At 49.7% G+C, this 22161-nt stretch overlaps 1 protein-coding gene across 4 annotated transcripts in view; it reads right to left on the bottom strand.

The window, feature by feature from the left end:
- Positions 1-22161, bottom strand: part of HTT (huntingtin) — a gene marked incomplete at its 3' end in the record, with an annotated part of 114816 nt that overhangs the window by 51831 nt on the left and 40824 nt on the right. For 2 of the 4 annotated variants that reach the window (XM_018049859.1, XM_018049861.1), the window contains 15 exon segments: positions 425-576; positions 1629-1705; positions 3140-3260; positions 5031-5177; positions 7757-7857; positions 8082-8145; positions 9079-9218; positions 10337-10434; positions 10532-10690; positions 11523-11660; positions 11909-12020; positions 13808-13926; positions 14583-14706; positions 17516-17877; positions 19594-19677. In XM_018049859.1, coding sequence (XP_017905348.1) covers positions 425-576; positions 1629-1705; positions 3140-3260; positions 5031-5177; positions 7757-7857; positions 8082-8145; positions 9079-9218; positions 10337-10434; positions 10532-10690; positions 11523-11660; positions 11909-12020; positions 13808-13926; positions 14583-14706; positions 17516-17877; positions 19594-19677 — 1998 coding nt within the window. 4 annotated transcript variants of the gene reach the window in all.

Genomic DNA, 22161 nt, shown 5'->3' with positions numbered 1-22161 from the left:
CTTTCGTGAAGCTCTCCAGTGACCTCTCAGAGCAAACGGACTAAGTCCTCACTAACGGAGACGGACTGCTCACCGGCCACATTCTCCATCCTCGTCTTCACTCTCACGTGACACCCAGAACTGTCAGCTCTCCAGCGTCACACGTGTGTGCCCCATGTCCCGTGTGACACACTGGGTGCTCTGCCCGTTTCTGCCAGCCGACAAGCCTCGCCCCCGCCCTAATCCCCAGTGGGGAGCATCATGGCCCCGCCGTGCTGACACGTGTCCTTACAGCCCTACAGGCCACGTGAGCATGCAGCCCTCAGCCCTCTCACTGCTTTCTTACCGCCCTGGTGCCAAAGACAATATCTGCATGCAGTGCCCGCTCAAATGAAACCAGAGACGAGTTTACCCACAGCTAACTGTTTCGACTCAGGGCCAGTACCTGCCAGCAAGTTCCCCGCTAAAATCAGAGCATCCTGGTGGGCAGAGAGATCCAGCGGGAACCAGGCTGACGAGAGCAGTGTCAGGATCATCGTGACCATCCCCACGGTGCAGCTCTTCCTGGACTCATCGGAGGCGCTCAGCGGGGGCACTCTGGAAGCAGGATCAAATTACAGAGCAACGCTGAGCTAAGTCTTACCTTCTCTTATGAACCAAACAGAAGGTTATGGCTATTCATTTCATGGCGGCTCATAAAGCGATTTTACTGTTGTTAACTAGCATCTTTCTTTTAACCACAGGTCCATAAAAATCACCTGAGAAATGAAATCAGGGAGCAGATCTGATTGAAAGTATAAAGAATCTGCCTGCAATGCAGGAGATTCCTGGGTTGGGAAGATCCACTGAAGAAGGGATAGGATACCCACTCCAGGATTCTTGGGCTTCCCTGGGGGCTCAGATAGTAAAGAATCTGCCTGCAATGTGGGAGACCGGGGTTTGATCTCTGGGTTGGGAAGATCCCCTGGAGAAGGGAAAGGCTACTCACTTCATTATTCTGGCCTAGAGAAGTCCATGGACTGTATAGTCCATGGGGTCACAAAGAGTCAGACACAAATGAGCGACTTTCACTTCACTTCATTACGGCCATCTACTGGAGGAAAATCCTTTTCATTTTTAAATGAGAACTGCTAATGTAAGGATCGAACCCTGGTCTCCTGCATTCCAGGCAGACACTTTAACCTTTGAGCTACCAGGGGAGTCCAATGTAAGTATAGTAGTTCCTAAGCGACTCTTGTAACTGATCACTACTTTACATGATAGATCACGTCTGATTTCAAACAAAGAAAGTTTCTGAATTTTTAATACACTGTGAATAATTCTGGAGAGAATCAAGCCAATGAGAACACTCTTTTGCCCACATCTGCAAATTCCCTTCAATGAGACGGCAAGTCACCCCTCAGGTCCTCCACATGCTGGTGAGTGAGCATCTCACACCCAGAAGAGCCACACGAGGCTCCCTGCTCCCACGCCTCCTGTCCCTAGCCTCCAACGCCACTGACCGGGAGAGGCAGGTATTCCGGGTTCCGGTGGGTATCTCCCCGAAAGGTGACACTAATGAGAGGCTTCACGAGAGAAAACAAAAGGGTCCGTATAGCCCTGTTTGTATCCCAGGACTGTAGACAGTCACGTGCCAAGGAAATACATACCCACAGTGCCAACCTAAACTCCAGATGCAAACTGGGAAGGCAGTTGACAGCAGGCACAGAGCTTCGCAGCATCCAAACTAAACAAGGAAGGAACGGTAAGATCACACTCAACACCAGAAGGGTTTACTACACTGACCCTCCTTTTATGCTTCATAAAACGTACGAACAAAGAAAACAAAATTGAGCTCTGTACCCAAGCACAGGACATCTGCCCTCCCACGGAACAAGTTCACACCTGAGAATTCAGATACAGCTGGAAAACCGAGATACAGGTTTAAGGAGGGCTGATGACATCCAGGGAGGAGAGGCCAGCAGGGAGGCACCTCCTCTTGTGGACTCGAGTCTTCCTGTGCCCTCCTCCGCCCCTCACCTGGAATCCCCTTCCCCTCTTCTCCGCTTCCCCCGAGCCCCGCACCGGCCATTCCTGAGCTCAAGCTAATTAACGTGCATCTTCCTGACCAGACTGAAAGGACCACACGGCAAGGGTTCTTCTTGATTTTACATCCCAAGCCTAGAACAGTGTCTGACATATGTAGGCCACAATAAAGGCAAAATTTATAACATTCTGAACAAATCAAAGAAAGCCCAAACTACAGAGAGCCCAAACAGTATTTAGGTTTGAAAGGCACTTATATAGTATCAAGAGTCTAGTCACAATTGTCTGAGTTTTTACAACAGGAAAGCATTCCTTCTGTCACAGAAAATAAATGACAAGGTTTAAGCTGCTAAATCAGTGAACTGGCACCACTTTTCATGTTAACATTCTTTTTTCTGATTATGGAAATTACACGTGTTCATTTTAGAAAATATGTGTATCTTAAAAAGAATAACCATTCATAGTTCCAAAATTATTTTTAGTAATTTTCTGCCAATTATTTTCCTGAGTAAGAAATGTGTTTACGTGAACATCACTTTTAATCACCACGATACACAAGCACGGGTTTGTATTGTGCCTTTTTTCACTCAGTATTATCATCTAGAGGCTCACTCTGCAGATTGTCACAGATGCTCCAGGGCATCCTGCTAATAGGTGCATAAATAAACACATCACCATCTATACAGAACTTAGTCATCCTCAGGATTCATTCAGCACAGGTGTCTTGGACATTAGAGTTCTTTGTACTTTCAGCATCATAGATAATGATACAGATAACCACTCGACACAAAAATCTTCGTCAGTATTTCCAAGTGTTTTTTCCTCTTCATATATTACAAAGTCCTGGAGTCAATTATTTCAGAGATATTTTAAACTGCTGATATACTACCAATTTGGATTATGGTAGCTTTTCATTATTATTTCTTCCTAGATGGGCTGAATTTTTTTTTTTTTACAATAAACATGTATTACTTTAATAACCTGAAAATAGTTGTTTCCATTTTCGTTGGAATAAACCAGGGTTGTTATTAACAGAAGTCCACATGTAAGAGCCCTAATACAAGTATCTTATCATGAAGAACAGACCACACAAAAATACGGAAGATTAACTCATTAGCCCAACCGAGAGACTTACTGTGAGCGCCCTCGTGGTGGACATGATCAGTTCATGGGAAACCGCTGCGATGACTCTCGAGAGGTTGTTTTCCAGAGTGACATCTGTGATGCTTGGTAGCAGGTTATAGCCTCTATAAATTCTAACGAGAAAGATACAGAGAGACTTAAAATCTCCCGTTAAAGTTTATGACATTATCAGAATTCAAATGGCATTTAAAATTTTAAGATTAAAGGCCACAAGAGTTAAAGCAGTCTTGACTTTTTAAATTACAGGAAAATCAGAAACAAACGTGGTCATTATTCTATAAAGATGGATGAGATAACCCCTCCCTTCTCCAATGCCCAGCCACCCCAGAGGATCAACACACTCCCCAATACATCCTTGGGTGCAACCTGCATGCGGACCCAAAGCTGCCCGTCTCTCAAGCTTTCAATTACATCCAATGGCAATCTACTCCTGACTCCAAACAGAACAGAGTCCTTTCCTACTACAAGCCTGTCACTTCTCCCATATCCCATTCACTGAACGCATGGATTCCAATCCCTCCTAGTAGTTACATACAAAGTCTAATTCCCCAACTACACAGAGGAAGCCCCAGCAGGGTGAGTGTCGATTCAGCTCCGTTCCTCTCAGGTCTTGTCCACAGACGCACCCAACGATACACACTAAGGAGAACACACTTGATCTCCTCACATAAATCCTGCAAGTACAGCGCACAGCCAGGACGTGTGCTTATCACGCAAGAACCAAGCCAAACAGAGCTGAACGTCTAGAGGACAGTCTGAGTTTGGACTGGAAATTTTTCACAGCTGTAGTTACTTATTAATTTTAATAAAATATACCTAGCTCTGTTGGCATCTAATTACATTTACAAGATGCAACCTGGTGACTAAGTTACTTATCATAAGCTTGTCTAATTCCTGATAATGAAATATTCTTATACTGCTTCTGCTTATCTTAAAGGAACATTTATCCTGAATCTTTTCAAAGAGAGAAAATGCCAGTTTTGAGGTTAAAAAAAGGAAATATCTAAGAAAAAAATTATTTCCATGTTTTTAAACAATCTTTGCATTAGAAGAGATATTTATTAAGGAAAAACAGCTTCAAAACTTGACAAGCTGAGTTTCAAATTCAGAACAAACTGTCACATGGACATTTTGGCTTCAAAAGTCATTTAGCCCAAGTATTTTTTAAAAATGCCACTCAGAAGAAAGGATTATCACATAAAAGCTAATTTTTAAAATAACATTTAAAACACAGAGCATTCTTTAAAAATATAATACTCTCATTATCAGTTACGCAGCCTTCCCAGCAAACTGAAACTTTAAAGAAAATTAGAACTTCATTAAAGCATTTCTGCTGATTACTTTTAGTCTATCCCACTCATCTGAGAATCAGAGAATGGGCTGTGTTTAGTCATTCGAAATTGTATTTAAAGACCTTCACAAAAAAATGTGAATAATTACTAATCACTTAACTAGTGGATAACCCTAAATAACACTCTTGACATTAGGATAACCCTAATGACACTCTTAAACAGTCTGCTAAAATTAATGCCTGCTAAAAATAACATGCCTGCTAAAAATAACAGCCTGCTAAAAATTAATGCTATGACATAACCATACTCTTAGATAACACAAAGAAAGTGAACATTTTAAGGACAAGACACAGCATTAGAGTCCTACAGGAAAATACAGCCGTCAGTCTGTGGCTCATAACAAACAGATCATAAGACGTGTGATGTCACTGCTGTGTGGCTGCAGCAGAGCCTAAATAAAGAGGCTGGTGGGAAACCGGGAGAGAAAAGCATCCTATCGAAGGCAGCCCACCTGCTCAGACACCCTCGCTGAAGCTTTTTCTCTAGAAATGCAAGCTTGTGGCGAGCGCCCACGCGCCTCGCTCGGCGTACCTGGTTGCGGCGCTGACGGAGAGGTGGGACGGAGGCTGCGGCTCGTGCATGAGGAGCGCCAGGTACACGCTGCTCTGGTCTCGCGCCACGGCCACCACCGGGTCCGCCTGTCCTCGGTCGCACTTGTAAAACAGCTTTGGGACGAGCCTAACGTGAAAGTCAGGTTTATTTCCCTTAGAAAGTACGTGAAACCCCTTCTGACTGCCCCGCGCCCTGTGTCACCGTCAAGCCCGACAGCGCCTACCCACGGACACGTCCCCTGAGCGGCGGACTGGTCAGGCATGCCCCACGCCCCTGCTTGGACTTTCTTCTCGCTGTCACACAGTTACATACGGCTCTCTGCACACGGTTAAATCCTCGGAGTTCAGAAGCCCTCCGAGCGCTCCTCTAATCGCCTCGATCAGCATCGGCAGGTGCAGGAGACTGCCCTGCGCGGGAGTCGCCGGGGCGGGCCCCTCCTCACCCCTGCCACGTTCTCCGCAGGACCGCCCTCACACCCCCAGGGGCGGTGTCCCAGCTGAGCCCCTCCTGCGTCTCAGGCCCACTCTGCAGTGGAGGCAGGGAGCACAGGGGCTCTACACGAGCCCTCACACACCTCCGGGCGGGCCTGTAACTTCCAGACACAATCAACTGTTTTAAAACAGTGGTGTGCGAACCCCACTAGCTTTAGTTAAAGTCTCTTTCTTCCAGGAAGACCTGGTCATAAATACCATTTTTCCCTAAGGTTTAATAAATTACTGTCATTCACAGAAAATGGTAAAGACTCAAGATCTTTGGTCCAGCAAGTCATATAAAGCCAGTTAAGTCCCTGAAAAGGCACAGCTCACACGCAACCAAAGATAGGCACATGACCACACGGAAAACCCCTGGAGAAGGGCAAGGCTACCCACTCTGGTGTTCTGGCCTGGAGAACTCCACGGGCTGTGCAGTCCGTGGGCTCGCAAAGAGTCAGGCACCACGGAGCGACCTGCACACTGAAAACCAAAGGGCTATCCGCCAGAACACAACTGGTTTTCTTTGAGCAGTTTGAATACAAAGGTTTTTATATTTTTCCTGAGTTTTGTTTAGTAAACATGTTGTTATTTTTAAAACAAGATAAAAGTTATGTTAAAAAGAAATACCAATGACGGCCTAAAGCAACTGACACATATTTAACGTTTTCTGAAATGCTTGCTTTGGTGAAAAGACTCGGGCACAACCCTACTCTGGTGGTGGGAGGACAGGCTGACCCACTTCTGGACAGTAACTTCACCGCCTGCTCAGTCGCTTCAGTCGTGGCCAACTCTTGGTGGCCTTGTGGACCACAGCCCGCCAGGCTCCTCCATCCATGCGATTCTCCAGTTAGGTACCAAAACCATAAAAACCCACTTGCCGGTATCTACCCCCGAGAAATGGAAACGGACGTCCGCTCAAAGTCTTGGAGGCAAGAGTTGAAGCAGCATGGTTCGTAACAGTCAAAGAGTGCAGACGACCATACCGCTTGGTGAATGTTCACATAAAACACAGTGTTATCTACACAACAGAACGCTGTTAAACATCGAAAAGAACAAACAATGGGCACCCCCAGCGTGGACGAGCCTCGGAAACCGAGTGAAGGAAAGTCAGGTGCAAAGTCCATCTGCGGACTGTGTGCCCGCGTTTATATAAAGTGTGCAGAAAAGGCACACGCTCCTCTAGGGACAGGAAGCAGATGAGCGGCTGCCTGCGGCTGGGTGGGAGTTGGGAGTTACTGCGAATGGGCACAACAGAGCCTTGTGAGATGACGGAAATACTGTACAGCTGGGTCGCGGTGAAGGCTGCACACTCTAAGTTTACCAAAAACCATTAACTGCGCACTTAAGATGGGTCAATTTTAAGACATAAAGAAATTTTACTTCAATAAAGCTAAAAAAAAAAAAAAAAGGTTGCTTGGCTTAGTAACTCAACTTCCATGAATTAATTCTTAGAAATGAAAGTTATATGTAAACATTTATGCGTTATACTAGTCACTAGGTAAACATTTATGTATAATACAAGTCACTGAACCATTATTCATTATTTAAATCAATAAAAACTTAGGATCCAACCAAATAATCCTTACAAAAAATTCTATCACAACCACACAGTGAAGAAGCGGCCACTAACTCCAAGCTTCTTGTGAAGAGCCTTTCCAGCCTTTCTGCATCTCACACTGTATGAAACGCCATTCGCTTCAGGACAGAAGCATGAACACCACGAACAGAGGGAGGCGCCCCAGACAAGGGCGGGGGTCACAGAGGCTTTGTTAGAAGAGTATTTCTCACAGGAAAACGCTCATGATTATTATGTGGAGATTAACAGAATAACAAAATTGCATGTACACTGTGTCCTAATTCTGGAAAAGAAACGTGCACAAAGGACGTAAAGCAAACAAACGCTAACAGCGGCCATCTCCAGTGGGAGAGCTAGTGACCAGCGACCTTGATTTTCTTCTCAGTGCTCTTCTCCATATTTCAGAAATCTGGCCATCAAAGTCCATTACTTTTACAATATGAGGCTAGTACTTTCTTGCTGTCTTAATTTTCATTTCAGGCTCTTGAGACAGTGAAAAATATGCTTTTTGATAGCTTAAGAGTCACCGAAAGTGAGCTCAAAGGATTTAGGGTTATGCCCTATGGCCTCCAAATTTTCGCCTCTCTCCCCACTGTCATGTTGTGTAGGACTTTAACCAAGAAAATGAAATAAGAGAGGAAATACTGGGCAAATACCTCATCAACGAAGCTGCAGCAACGTGTCGCACCCTGGGGTCTTCATCTCCAAGCAGATGGATGACAACATTACTGAGTACCCGCTCTTGCAGTTTTAAACGCTTTGGAAAGAAACATGATAAAAACATATATGATCTCTGTATTTTAATGAATTTTAGATCAGGTATCTTGGAAAGCCGGTAAAGAAGAACTCAACGTCACTAGCCCTAAAGTCACACATATGATCACAAGCTTCATGATAAAACGGATTCCTAGAAATCCCACACTAACAGGAAAGTATACTCCTGAAAGTTAAATCAGGGCCTCCCAGAAATGAAGGGCTTACCCCTGTATAGTGATGGGCCCCTCTGTGCAGGCTTTCTGCTTTGGCCTCCAGAAAGCTCACCAACCTAACACAAAAGAACATATATCACGGTAAATAATCCAGCTACTGAACAAAGCTGCGCGGATGGCCTGCCTGGCACATGGAGGAGGACGGCCAGGCCAGGGCCGCAGGCGGGAGCCCGGGGAGGCTCTGAGGCAGCCCCATGCTACACGGCAGGAAGACGGCTGCTTCCAAAAGGAGAGCACACACTCCTCCCGACTCCAGACTCAGAAAGTGCTCCGTACTTTTCTTCTAAGCGACCACGCACACCTGGTGTTGTGAAAGACCCCAGGCGCCCTACAGAACTAGCTCAAATGCCTCAGGTGGCGGGAGGGCAGACCGTGGGGAGGGGGCTGAGGCTCTGGCACCCTCAGAGACCAGCAGGTCCCCCCCGCCACCACTCGGGGTCCCATCTGTGAGATGTAGTGGGAAGCAGCCCTGACTTCACAGACGTGCTCTAAGGCTGAAGACAATGACCCACAGAGGGCACCTAGCCCAGCCTGGCACACAACCAGCCTTCTACAAATGGGGGCTTAAAAAAAAAACCCACAAACTCAGACAAAAACGAAATTTTACCATCTAAAAGAAAGCACAGAAAGAAAACATGGGGCATCATGCTTTCTCAGAAAATGATAAACTGCAAGGCATCAGAAGTTATGCTTTAATTGTGACAATACCAATCCGCCATCTGACCGAGGCTCAGTACAGTGTGGCGTGCACTCGTTTCAACAGGCCCAAGTGACACATGCATCATTGTTCTAGAAGCCTGAGCTCTTTCACTCATGCTGTGCAGAACACTTGAATGACTAAGACTACCAGAAAACTCCACTCCTCTGCCTGGACGTAACAACTCAGAGGAGAGGGGCAGACAGAGAGGGACACGGGCCACTGCCTGCAGCTGGGCACTGGGCCGCCCAGCGCCGTTCAAGCCGGACCCAGCAGGCCCCGCCTCACCCACCTGAAGTCGATCTCTGCCACCGTCTCCAGAAGCTCCGTCCGCACCAGCCAGTAGGAGCTGCTCCGCAGGGCCAGCAGGTCGGTGATGAGCTGCAGCCCCCACGCACTGTAGCTGCTGCTGCAGAGGCTCATGACACAGAGCTGGAAGGCAGGCGGCGGGTGGGCCTCTGCAGACCCCACGCGCACCCCGCCCGGTGCCCACTGCAGCCCCCAGACAGCGGCCTCGCTCAGGAACACCGGCCACACACACGCACTGCAGTCCCCTCAAGGGGGAGCACCAGCGTGCCGCCGCATGGGGCCCGGCCCTCTCCCCCGCCACCGCGCACGTGCCGCCCCTGCTGGACCCCCATCCACCCCAGGCCCAGCACCACGACCCGGGGCCCACGCCCTGCCCGATGGGGCCCAGCTCTCTCCCCTGACACTGGGCACATGCCGCCCCTGCTGGACCACCGTCCGCCCCAGGCCCAGCACCACGACCCAGGGCCCACGCCCTGCCCGATGGGGCCCAGCTCTCTCCCCTGACACTGGGCACGTGCCGCCCCTGCTTGACCCCCGACTGCCCCAGGCTCAGCACCACGACCCAGGGCCTGCACCCTGCCGGACGGGACCCGGCACCGGGCCGCCTCAGCGCGTGCGCAGTGGCTCCGCACGCGGACTGCTGAGTGCTGCTGACTGACTCCCTTCTGCCCCAGCAGACACACAAACTGACCAACATCTGGCGAACATCTGGGACCAAGGAGCAAGTCTGGCCGAGCTGTGACACTTGAAAGGGGGACATGAATCTGACAATGGTAGGGTTTGGGGTTTGATTTTTACTGCTTAATGGGGACTGCTGTTGGGCCAGTTGTGAGTTATGAACCAGCTGATAGAACATTTCAACATGCTACCTCATAGAGGCCTGGGGCCGTCCCACCACCAACACCACAGCGATTAAATAACCCCAGTGCCTCACTTTGTGCATTCGAGGGGTCTGAAAGAGCTGCTGCGTTTTAAATAAACAAGTTTTACGCTTCATATGAGCAAGACAGAGATACCCTTTAGGAAAGGTGTATTTCAAACAAATATTCTGAGATTTAAACCAAAGTCTATTAAACCTGGACTCTGCTGGCACTGTTTTCCTTCTAAGGCTGAGAGACAGATACATAGATGTTAATTACTGTTGCAAAAGGAAATATTTAATATTAAGCTTAACTTATCATTGTTAACATTGGTAAAATTTCCACTAATCAAAGAAATGATGTCACAACCCTCATGCTCACCCTCACAGCAGCACAAGCCAACTTGCAAGTAACCGAGGACTCGTCCTTCAAAGTTTTCTGCAGCAGGGGGATGCAGTCCGCCAGAGAAAATGTATTTCCTGCCCGGAAGAGCAAGCACAGACGCCTTTGTGTGAACCTGAACACGAGAAGGCCATCCAGGAGCGACGACGCTGAAAGCTGAAAGCTGCTGGTTACCTGTCCGGGCTCTGACGGCGCCCATCCAGCCCGCGACATGGAAGCGGCACCGGCCGAGGACGGAGCAGACGAGGGTCCCGCACAGGATGGCTGTGGCTCCCCGGACCTGCGGGTCCCCGTGGTCAATGTAGTTCAAGACGTCTGACACGTACTGCTCCTCTGTGGAGAGAGATGGCCCGGCCACTGTACAGGTCCCTATCATCAACTTTCTAACTCAGGGCAAAGGCTGAATTCTCAGGAAAGAAAAAGAAGGGCAAGGGAGCGATGCTAATCTAGAAAAGACTCTACTGTAACAACCATCAGTGGTAAAAAAACATCCCGGATTTAAAGACCCTATATTGATCACATCCCTGACACCGCTTCAACACAATAGAGTTTCTGGGTTATAATTCCAGGTTAAGATTTTGCTTCAAGAAAATGACTAGAGAGCCTCAAAGTTGTCTGCATTTATTATCTAATGTAACTTCAAAAGCATGAGTTTGTCCCCTCACCCAAGGAAAGGGAGGAGAGAGAGAGCAGGTGGGAGGGTAACTTTAGCAGAGCAGTCTTCCACCAGTCACCCCACCCAAGGAGACGCCCCAGGACGTGTACCAGGGAAGACTGGCCGGTGCCGCCCAGCTCATCTCAGCCCCCGCCGGCTCTGAGCGTGAATGGCTCACTCCCTGCCGGCTCTGAGTGTCAATGTCTGGTCTGGCTGGTGTGACCCGAAGCAATTTTGATTACACACAATTTGTGCTTTTGCTAAAACCCAGTACGTATGTTAATCAGCTCTTACATTCCCAGACCTCTATAGCTCTCCTCTGTGTTTCAACTAAACGCCGCACCTGCAGGGCATCCAACAAGCCAAAAGCGCAAGGAGCGCTACCGCACAGCTCAGATGCTGCAGACTCACTCAGGAAGCTTGGTGCTCTAAAACTAAAATAGTCAGAGCTGGAAACAGCTTCCAAACCAGGGACAAACATGAGGAACGAGACACAAAGTGTGAACGTACCAGGGAATTCCACGGTGTCAAGAGGCGCTCTGTAGAGTTTGCTGAAGAAAGACTCAGGATGAAGGGCCACGGCGGCTCCAACGCAGCTGAGGGCCAGCGCCTTCACGCTGACCCGCACGTCCCTGTCCGGAACCAAGGCTGCGAACAAGTCCGCGCGGCCACCGTCAGCGTCACAGCGGCAAACCTTCAGCTTCCAAACAGACAGAGCCAGACCCACGGAACCAGCCTCGCCCAGCCTCCTTGCCCCCCGCTGTCAGTCAGTGAGAACCAAAGCCCGTGTCCAGCTTCTGCCCTGGCTGCTGCAACAGCTCAAAGCTGGTGACCAAGGCGACCTCTGAAACCTAGAGTCGCTCCCTTCAGCTCTGCACCTGCTCTTTGATGCTCACCATTCTTTTCCCCTGTGAGCAGAAACGAAGCGGACAAAAGGCGGACGCAATGGACAAGAGGGGCGGAATCCTCGTCAGTGGACTGGCCAATGTCGCCTTTGACCCGCCAGGGCTGTAAAGAAAAACCAACACTTACTGTCTTATAATCATGGAACCTACACGCTGATTCCTTAGCTCACCCAACAAAGAATTCCAGAGCAGCAACTGTGCCAGCAGCTTGGCATTCAGAGATGTGCTCGACCTCACAGGCCACGGTGGGGCAGGATCAGACCCCTGGGGGGAATCCTGACAGGGGGCCCCTAGGGCTGGGGCCGAATGAGCCCAGCGGGCAGGGAGCACGCCGCACAGGCAGAGGGAAGTGCCCAGGGACGCCCAAAGCTGTGAGGGGAGGGCCATTCCACCAGGCGCGGCCGGGGTCCTGACAGCGACTGGGCATCCATGGAGGGACTAAGTGTGAAGCAGTACCTCTTGACCTGAGGAACTTAAAATTAGCTGGGAGTACAGGACACTTACAGGGGAAAAGCGAACGACACAGAGATGATACTGACATAGCTCAACGGACAGCTGGGCAACAACTGAAAAAGCAAACAGCCCGAGTTAAAAATGGGCAAAGGACCTCAAGAGACAGTCCCCCAAAGAAGAAACGTGAATGGCTAATTAACTCACGCAAAGACACTCCACGTCTCTCATCATTAGGGGAGACACAGGTCAGAAACCACAATGATACACCACCGCACACCCAGTGTGATGGCCACTCTCAAAAAAAGAAAAAAAAGAAGGAAGTGTTGGCGAAGATGCAGAGAAATGGTGCTGGTGCACCGCGGGAGGGAATGCAAGGTGGAGTGGCAGGGACTTCCCGGGGTTAAGACTCCGCACTTCCAATGCAGAGGCCGCAGGTTCAATCCCTGGTCAAGGAACTGAGACCCCACACGCCACACAACGCAGAAAGTAACCAGAGACGAGGCGGCGCCGCTGCTGCGGCAGGCAGTGCAGGCCTCCTCGAAACGTGAGAGGCAGAAGTGCCACGCAGCCCAGCGACCCCACTGCTGGGGCAGGACCCCCCAGAGATGAAATCAGGGTCCGGAAGAGTATTTGTACACTCGCTGATAGCAGCAGTATTTGCAACAGACAGAAGGCGGGAGTCACCCTACTGTCCATCAACAGAGGAAGAGAAAAGCGAAACGTAGTCAACACGCGTACCGAAATACCACTCGTCTCACAGCGGAGGGGATTCCGACACCTGCCATAACACGGATGCCTCTGAGGACACAGGAGGACAAATACTGTGTGATTCCACTTATGAGAGGCCCCCAGAGTCGTCAGATCCAAAGAGACAGAAAGCAGAATGATGGGTGAGAGGGGCCAGAAGGAGGGACGGATGGGAGTCAGTGTCGCGTGGAGACAGAGTTTCAGTCTGGGAAGACCAAACGGTCCTGTGAACGTACGGTCAGGATGGCTGCACGGCATGGACCCGAGATGCCACTCGACCGAGCCTTCAGAGGGGCTGCGACGGTAAGCTGCAAGAGCACCCACCACGGTGAGTGGGCAGATGACTCAGTGGAATGAGACCAAGAAACGCTGCCAGGCCACACACGACCATCAGATGGATGGTCCAGGAAGTCACCTGCAGTCCACCTGGTACCGACAGGTGTGTCCGGGAAGGACTCCCAAGAGGGCAGAACTCCGGGCAGTCCTCAAGGACACACCCACACCTCAAGAGGCAGACAGCAGAGCGGACTCGAGGTCGACATGCCAAGGGGAAAGAGCTGAGCAAAGGTGCAGCCACGGAAAGCCAGGAGCGCGCAGACACAGCACGCTCACACAGCACGCTCACACAGCACGCTCACACACTCAGCCCGCGGGGCGCGGCGCGGCGCGGCCTCGGCCCCGGCGTCTCACCTTGCTCTCTGGATCCCCTGGTTCGGCAGCTTCCTCTCTTGAGACAAATTTATCCACACTGCTGTCAGAGGCCTGCCTGCTGTGGCCCATGCTTTTCAGCAAATGTGCTTGTTGAAGGGCTTCAAAATCAAAGAGAGAGACTAAGTCAATCGACAAGTTTCCAATTAAAACACAAATACACATATCGACACAAAGTCAATACGAAAGTTCAGGACTCATCATCAAGAACGGATGATAATTTCTCAGCTGATTTTCTCATTTGCTATTTACAACTCAGGAAACAGACACCAGAAGACCTCTTGGAGGCTAAGACGTGAGAGGTCAGGGTTGAAAACAAGGCGGCTTGGTAGGACAGTAAGGCCCCTCCGTGCGAGCTTTCCAGCCATAAACTTCCCAAGGTGTGAACACGTGTTCACGTTCCAACCACGAAGGCCAGTCCACGTGTGCAGGGTGCATCGCCACACGCGTGCACCCTCTACACAGTGGCTGCTGTTGTTCAGGCGCTCAGTCGTGTCCGATTCTCTGCAACCCCATGGACTGCAGCACGCCAGGCTTCCCTGTCCTTCACCATCTCCCAGAGCTGGCTCAAACTCATGTCCACTGGGTCTTTAGTTCAAGTCCAGGAAAAAGTATGATAAGTATTATAAACCTATTACAGTACAGTCCTTACATGGCCGGATACCTGGGCCCACTTTGCTGGACTTAGGAACAAAATCTCGGAATGGAGCTCAGTTGCGTGCCGGGGACTTACGTCCACCGCCTGAAGTCAACGTACCGATGGAAGAGTTTCTGAAAGCCTCTGCATCTTCGTCAGGAAGAACGGCGGTAGCGTCCTCCTCCTCGTCCTGCATCTGCCCCGCCGGCATCCCTGGATACTGGCTGTCAGTGCCATCTAACACCTGGACGCGCAAGAGGGGCTGTGAGGGTTCTGAAGCGCCACCCCCAAGGGGCACACCCTCCAAGGTGGAAAGGCAAAGGCAAAGCCCCGTAAGCAACGTGGACCACATTGTACACACCCACAGGAAGGTCATTTCCTCAAAGGCACACGGGTGCAGGCGTGAACAGTACCGAGAGCTCACTGACCGCACGTTACCACGTTATGGAAAGCTTTTGTGACTCCAAAAATGCCAAAGAAATCCCAATCTGGACATTTCTCTTTTCTGATTACAAAAAGACAAAAAGTCCAAGCAAAAACCTCTGTGTTCACAAGCAAGTGAAAAATGAGAAAAAGTCTTTTAAAAAAAAGTCTAACAATAGGTTACCCCCTGAACTGCTAGGACTGACCCAACTAAGTGTGGGGCACAGTATTTCATATATCTAGCCACACACACGGGTGGTGATTTCATACTGCCAGATTTCTCACATCCACTTGAAATCCCCTGTAATTTACCTGAAAAACTGTTAGCAGATTATTACTGAAATAAATTCTGCATCATTAAAAGTATTTTCCTTTCAATTAAAATTAAAAGAACAAAACTGAGCTATTAATACATGAGCAAAAACAATCAAGAAAGAAATAAATTTCCTCCTCTCCAGATAACTTGAAAAAACAAACACCCCACACAGGCTAAAATGAGAAGTTCTATCGTAATAAAAGACAACATTTCTGAAAATCCCAGTATGGCCCCGGCCGGCATGGAAGCACCCCCACATATTACGTCCCTTACCCCACAAGTCTCACAGCGTTAAGCACCATCACCAGCTTCATTCTGTGGGTAAGGAGACGAGCAGCAAGGGCCGCAGCTGTGGAGGCTGCCCAGGTCCTGAGCAGCTGAGCCAGAGCTCTCACCAGGCGGGGCTCCCCGCAGGCCACGCCCTGAACCACCACACTGGATGGTCTCGTGAGGAAATCCTGGCCCCTACAGCTGGCTCTTTTCTCTGTGGCACTTACTGCAACCTGACTGTGTGTTTATTTACCGGCCGATGACTGGCTTATGATCTGCCCTACCCAGACGTGCACACACTCTAGTACAGAGGAAGGGAAACTTGGCCCATCACCAGTTTTTGTAAATAAAGTTTTATTGGAACACAGCCACGCTCATTCCTTCACATACTGTCTGTGGCTGCTCTGGCCCTTCAACAGCAGAGATGAGTGTGCAACACCAGCCCGATGGCTCACAGAGCCAAGGAGGTTTACTCTCCGGCCCTCAGTGTAGAGAGTCTGAGGGCTCGCACTCTGAAACGCCAGCTCCGTGACAACGGTTCTGTGCCTGTACCCTCTGCTTCATCCCCCGTGTGTAGAGCAATCCCTGGAGAGTAACAGGTGCTCAGCGCGTGTGCAGCAAACAACTCAGGCTGAATAAAAGACGTGGGAGCACCTCATAAAGCAGAGAGAACTCTGCAGGGGTGAGGAACGCCCAGGGGAGACGTTTAGCTCCCTGCAGGCCAGAGCCCGGCCCCACTGCACACGGCTGCGGCAGCAGCTCCAGACAGGATGGTCGCACAACTTCCCGTGGTCGTTCTGTCCAATGTCTAGAGAACCCGTCCAGAAAGCATCACCTACAAAAAGGCAAGACGGGCTTCCCTGGTAGCTCAGGGGTAAAGACTCCACCTGCCACTGCCAGAGTCATGGGTTCCATCCCTGATCGGGGAAGATCCCACGTGCTGAGGAAGGCGAATCCCGAAAGCCGCAGCTACCAAGCCTGTGCCCTGGAGTCCCAGAGCCTGAGCTCCAAAGCGAGAGAGCAGTCCCTGCTCGCCACGGAGAGTGAAAAGCCTGCAGCAACAAAGGCCCGGCACGGCCAGTAGACAGATAAAGGTTAAAAGAGAAAAACAGGCAAGACGGAAGTTGGCGCAGTAAACCGACGGCAGAAACTCCCTCCGCTCACTTAACGAGCTGCTGGGCGCAGCACTCCCCCAGCCTCCCCTTCTCCCTGCCTACTGGTCAGTACTCGTCACCCTTTCCTGACTTCAAATCATTTCCCACATCCCAGTTACCCTATCTTCTGCTAGGTCTTCCGGGTCTTCTAGCTAAAAACCCCAGTGGTGAGCCCGTTCCTCCACCCGAGCCAGTGGGAACCAAGTGGGCCGTCAGAAGCCGCGTCCACGTGGCAAGCAGGCAGCTGCCCGTGCTTCGTGATGTGTTTCTTGAAGCTGCTGCATTCACTCCAGTTTAAGAAAAAAATCTTAATAAACAGAACACAGTCAGCAGCAGTGAAACAATTGCCAGCAGAAATTGTTTAAAGAAAACTGGGCTGTAAAGCTCAGTTTATGCCTGTACCAAACTTCAGACCACTCTGGAGGGCTTCGTGTCCACTAACTCAGAGACGAGAGGTGCTTAGAGACACGTTCTATAAGATGGCCTATGTAGTCAAGGTTCTTGAAAAGTCAGACAGTGTTAAAACAATGCACAGTATTACTGTCATTAATCACACTGCATTAAGACTGCAGATCTGTTAATAACAGGTTCATTAAGGATCTTCACAATAATGACTTACCCTGTGCCCCAAAAGGCACTAAACATCCAAATGCACTCCCTCGCACTCATCAGCTAGCCTAACTTTTGGCTCCATGTCCAGCACAAAGAACACCTGCCGCCTCCTCTAGGGAAGGTCCCCGATGGGGCTGAGCTGCGACAGGAGCTGAGCTTGAGCCCTCTACACGCTATTCACGGGCCAGATGGGTGGAACAAACAGGCAGGAGGATCCTGCTCTGGGGCCCAGGGAAGGCCCCTCTGCAGAAATCGGGTCGCCCCCTCTGACCACTTACAATTTCAGAACTGTCGGAAGGGGTCACGGCTGAATCGGGCCCCTCGGTGGTGGTCTGGGAGCTGTCGCTGATGGGCGAGGAGGCCTGGGTCCCGTCGTTCAGGTCCATGGCGGGGTCGGAAGGGACGGCGCTCATCTGGCTGGAGCTGTGGCTCAGGATGTCCTCCTCGTCCCCGTCGGTGGCGGCGCTCGTCAGGTCACAGGCAGCCAGATCCACCGAGTCTGTCTGAAGCGTGTGCTGCGACCGGGGCTGCTCGGTGATGATGTCATGGCCCGCAGAGTCGGCCGCTGAGCTGGTGGAGCCAGGAGTGGAGACCCCGGAAGAGGCAGCCAGCTCACCTCCGGCCTCACCCTTGGCTGAGGCTGCAGACAGAGGAACATTCCCTCCTCAAAGGGTGAGCAAGAGCGGGCAACGGGGGACCGAATATGTGCAGAATGCCCCAAACTCACTGTCAGCACCTGTTTTAACTGCAAAACTTCCTTAAATACAGTGCAAATATGAACTAGCCAATTTCAAAAGACAAACAGTGCGTCCTTCAAACATTTTGACTGGATTACTTATCTTTTCCTCTATCACTATGTTGGTAAAATAAGGACCACAAGTAGATATTTTTAAATGCTATGAATATTCCCGAGTGGCATCTCACCGCCAGCTCTCAAGTCTGACAAGCGACATTTGTCAAGCCACCTCCAGCTCTCAAGCTGCTGCTCCGTCCTGAGTACGCAGCGGCATGGAGACTCTGGTGACTCCCGGGCAGCCAGGCTGGAGCACAGGCAGGGCGCTCACAAGAGCCCGGAGCTCGGAGCAAGCGGCGCTCCGGAAGGCGGGCTTTCCATCTCCCCAGATCCCGCTCAAGACTCCTCAGCCAGGCCCACTCCCCCGCGGCGTCAAGTTTCACATCTCCCCAGTCAGAAACCCCACCCTACGCAAGCACCCACACCCAGCTGTGAGCTACGTCACTCCCGGAGGCCAGGGGTCAGTGAGCACTTGGGCACATGGATAACTGTAATTTATTTTTAATGTTTTAAGTTTATTTTTGTGATTTAAAAAATCTACCCACTCCAGTACTCTTGGGCTTCCCTGGTGGCTCAGCTGGTCAAGAATCGCCTGCAATGTGGAAGACCTGGGTTTAATCCCTGGGTTGGGAAGATTTCCCTGGAGGAGGGCATGGCAACCCACTCCAGTATTCTTGTCTAGAGAATCCCCATGGACAGGCTCCTCTGTCCATGGGGTTCTATCTTGTAAAGTAAACCAGTAAATAAATAATCACCACTGAGAAGTATTCAGACTTTCTTTCCCTGTATTTCAGCCTTATTTTCAGTTATCTAAAAACATTCATTTGGCTAGGGTTATACAGACCCAACCACTCTCGAATGCTCTTCACCTTCTCCGTCTGTCCCTGCGGTCTGTCACGCTGACTGCTTTGTGGACAGTGAAACCCCTGCGCCCCCAGGAGAACCCTGCTTGACTGCATCTGTGCTCATCCGCGACACTGGCCGGTAATTTTGCTGTGACTGTAGCTTTGTCTGGTTTCAGTTTCAGGGGGATGGTGGCTTCACAGAATGAGTTTGGAAGTGTTCCTTCCTCCGCAATTTTTGGTAACACTTTTAGAAGGACGGGTGTCAACACTTCTCTAAATGTTTGGGAGAATTCAGCTATGAAGCCATCTGATCATGGACTTTGCTGGTTGAAAGCTATTATTGATTCAATGTCAATACTGATAACTGGTCTGTTATTTTCCATTTCTTCCTGGTTCAGATCCTCAGACAATTTTTAATCCCATTTTCCTCCTCACAACCCATGCAATTCATGAGACACTTTACCCACCATTCCCGTCTCAAAAAGACTTACACCCAGGGAGTATGGACCTAATTTTAAAACAGCTTGAAAATAGCATGTATTTGATAAAGGAAAATATCCTATATAGGAAAACAGCAAATATTTGATCCAAGAACACACACAGGTAGTGCTTCAAAGTGAACACTATGAAAGAAGACTCGAGCTGGCTTCACGGCTGCCTCCGAGGAGCACGACCCACTGAGGTGCAGGGGGTCAGCAGAGAGGAACAAGGGGCTCACTACCTGAGAAGGCGGGGCTGCTGCCCTCCGACCTGGACTCCGAGTCATCTTCCAAGGGTGCCGCTTCTCCGAAGAGCACTTTCCCTAGGGAAGGACACAGCAGAGTCCAGAGCGTGCCGAAGGAACAGCTTGGAAGAGCAGACAGACGTGCACTCCGAGAGGAAGCGCACGGCACACCCGACCCTGCTCTCAGCTGCCACCACGACCTCTAGAGCGGCGACACAGAACGCAGGGCTGCCCTGCTCAGAGCGCCGTGACCGTCAGTGGACCTGCGTGAGAGACAGCTGAGAGCAACGATGCTCGACCTGCACCACAGACGTTTTAACAATTAATATTAGTTGCTTAAGACTATTGTCAATGTTAAATAATTTATTTACTATTTAATCTTAAAAATGTCAAGTTATAGCTAGAACCCATTCTATTAGCCGCCAGGATATTCACGTCATATCTCCAAGAAAAAGTCACTTTTATTATCTTTTACCCTGCTGGATTTCTACTGCTGATAACCAGTACTCAAGTACTGCATGATCTGGGAGGATGGACTAGTATTTCATCTTTAGCAAAATTCTAAAAATACATTTTACAGTTCACAGTTTCCAAATTATAATACGGAAAAAAGAAAACAACAGTCTTTACGTGATTTAAGTGGGATCATTAAATCCTTATGGTTACTTTACATATAAATGTCATCAAATGACACTATCAAAATAATTACTGGCAAGTTCCAATTTCTAACTTCACTCCTCTTCAAAGATTAAGTCACAGGTGTGATACTGCCATAAATCTACACTGATACGACTTTGAAGCCCTCCTCCCGTCCAGGAAAAAGCAAAGGAAACTCAGGATCTAGAAGAAACTAACACAGCAACTCGGCTCATCTACTAAACAACACAGCCCTTCATCACAGAACAGGTGATTTACCTTGAGAAAGCAAGTAACACTCCAACCTGTGGATTCAGAGTTAACGAAGCAGCCTCCGTCCTTGGAAACAGCAGTCTGCAAGTCTGTTCCAAGGAGCTCCCCCAACAAGGGGGCAAGGCCAGGCCAAGCCCCCTACCCTCACCCCGATCTGACACCCAACAGCTCTGTCTCTCTCTCTCATATACTGGCAGATTTCACCTGAAAAGAAGGATCTTGCAGCTACGGCAGAAAAGTATGCCACCTGCAGCTCTAAAGGACAACAGTAACACACTCAAAAATGACAAAGAGCCTGAGCACAACTTCCACATTCCAGCCCTCAAAAGACATCTCAACCTCAACCTGCCATGGCCTCATCCTCAGAAAGAGACCAAGAGGCAAGGCGAGACAAGGCAGTGCCAGGGAAATCCACACGCCTGAAGCCTCCTCCCAGGCCAAGGAGGGAAACACGCCTGAAGCCTCCTCCCAGGCCAAGGAGGGAAACACGCCTGAAGCCTCCTCCCAGGCCAAGGAGGGAAACACGCCTGAAGCCTCCTCCCAGGCCAAGGAGGGAAACACGCCTGAAGCCTCCTCCCAGGCCAAGGAGGGAAACACGCCTGAAGCCTCCTCCCAGGCCAAGGAGGGAAACACGCCTGAAGCCTCCTCCCAGGCCAAGGGGGGAAACACGCCTGAAGCCTCCTCCCAGGCCAAGGAGGGAAACACGCCTGAAGCCTCCTCCCAGGCCAAGGGGGAAAACACGCCTGAAGCCTCCTCCCAGGCCAAGGGGGAAAACACGCCTGAAGCCTCCTCCCAGGCCAAGGGGGGAAACACGCCTGAAGCCTCCTCCCAGGCCAAGGGGGGAAACACGCCTAAGTCTTCTCCCAGGCCAAGGGAAGAAACACGAGCTTTCGACAGAAGTCTTTCAGCTTTCAAGAAATCTCAGGGTTTTCCCCAAAATCTCAAACTTGAAAGGGTCCCACACCATGATGATCTGTGCATGCATGTGTACAAAGCTGCTTCAAACGTGTCTGACTCCATGCGACCCCATGGACTGTAGCACACCAGGCTCCTCTGTCCATGGGGATTCTCCAGGCAAGAATACTGGAGTGGAGTGCCATTTCCTTCTCCATATGATGACCCAAATATTGTTAACTCCAAGTATTCTAGGAAACGTTTACCTAATCCAGCCAGGACTAAAATATTATTCCTATTAAGATCCCATTCAACACTACAAATAATATTAGGCATTAGGCTGTCTCAATTAAACACTCAAGACACGAAACAGACTAGCATGTTACGTTATATGTAAAAAATTAGCTTTTATATGTCAATTTAAAAAAAAGAAGTCTTTTAGGATTTCAAAATAGAAAACAGCAATAGTTTCCTATGGAAATCTAGAGCAAAGGAAGAAAATAATTGGTGCTGTAAGTCTGATGTGTACCAAAACTTTCAGACCGTATCAGAAGAACTTTGATTAAATAAAAATGATTATATCAGAAAACGTGGGTATGTACAAAGGTAAATATGGCTGAAAAATGACAACCAGGCCCAAATTAACCAAATAACTAACCAAACATTATCCCTGACTAATACCAAACAAGTTTCTTTGGGATGATGAGCTGCCTTTACAAACAGAAAACCCACAGGAGCAGGAGTCGACAACTAAATAAA

This window comes from Capra hircus, chromosome 6 (genome assembly GCF_001704415.2).
Source record: "Capra hircus breed San Clemente chromosome 6, ASM170441v1, whole genome shotgun sequence".
NCBI lineage: Eukaryota > Metazoa > Chordata > Mammalia > Artiodactyla > Bovidae > Capra > Capra hircus.
This window is presented reverse-complemented; position numbering and strand designations above follow the sequence as displayed.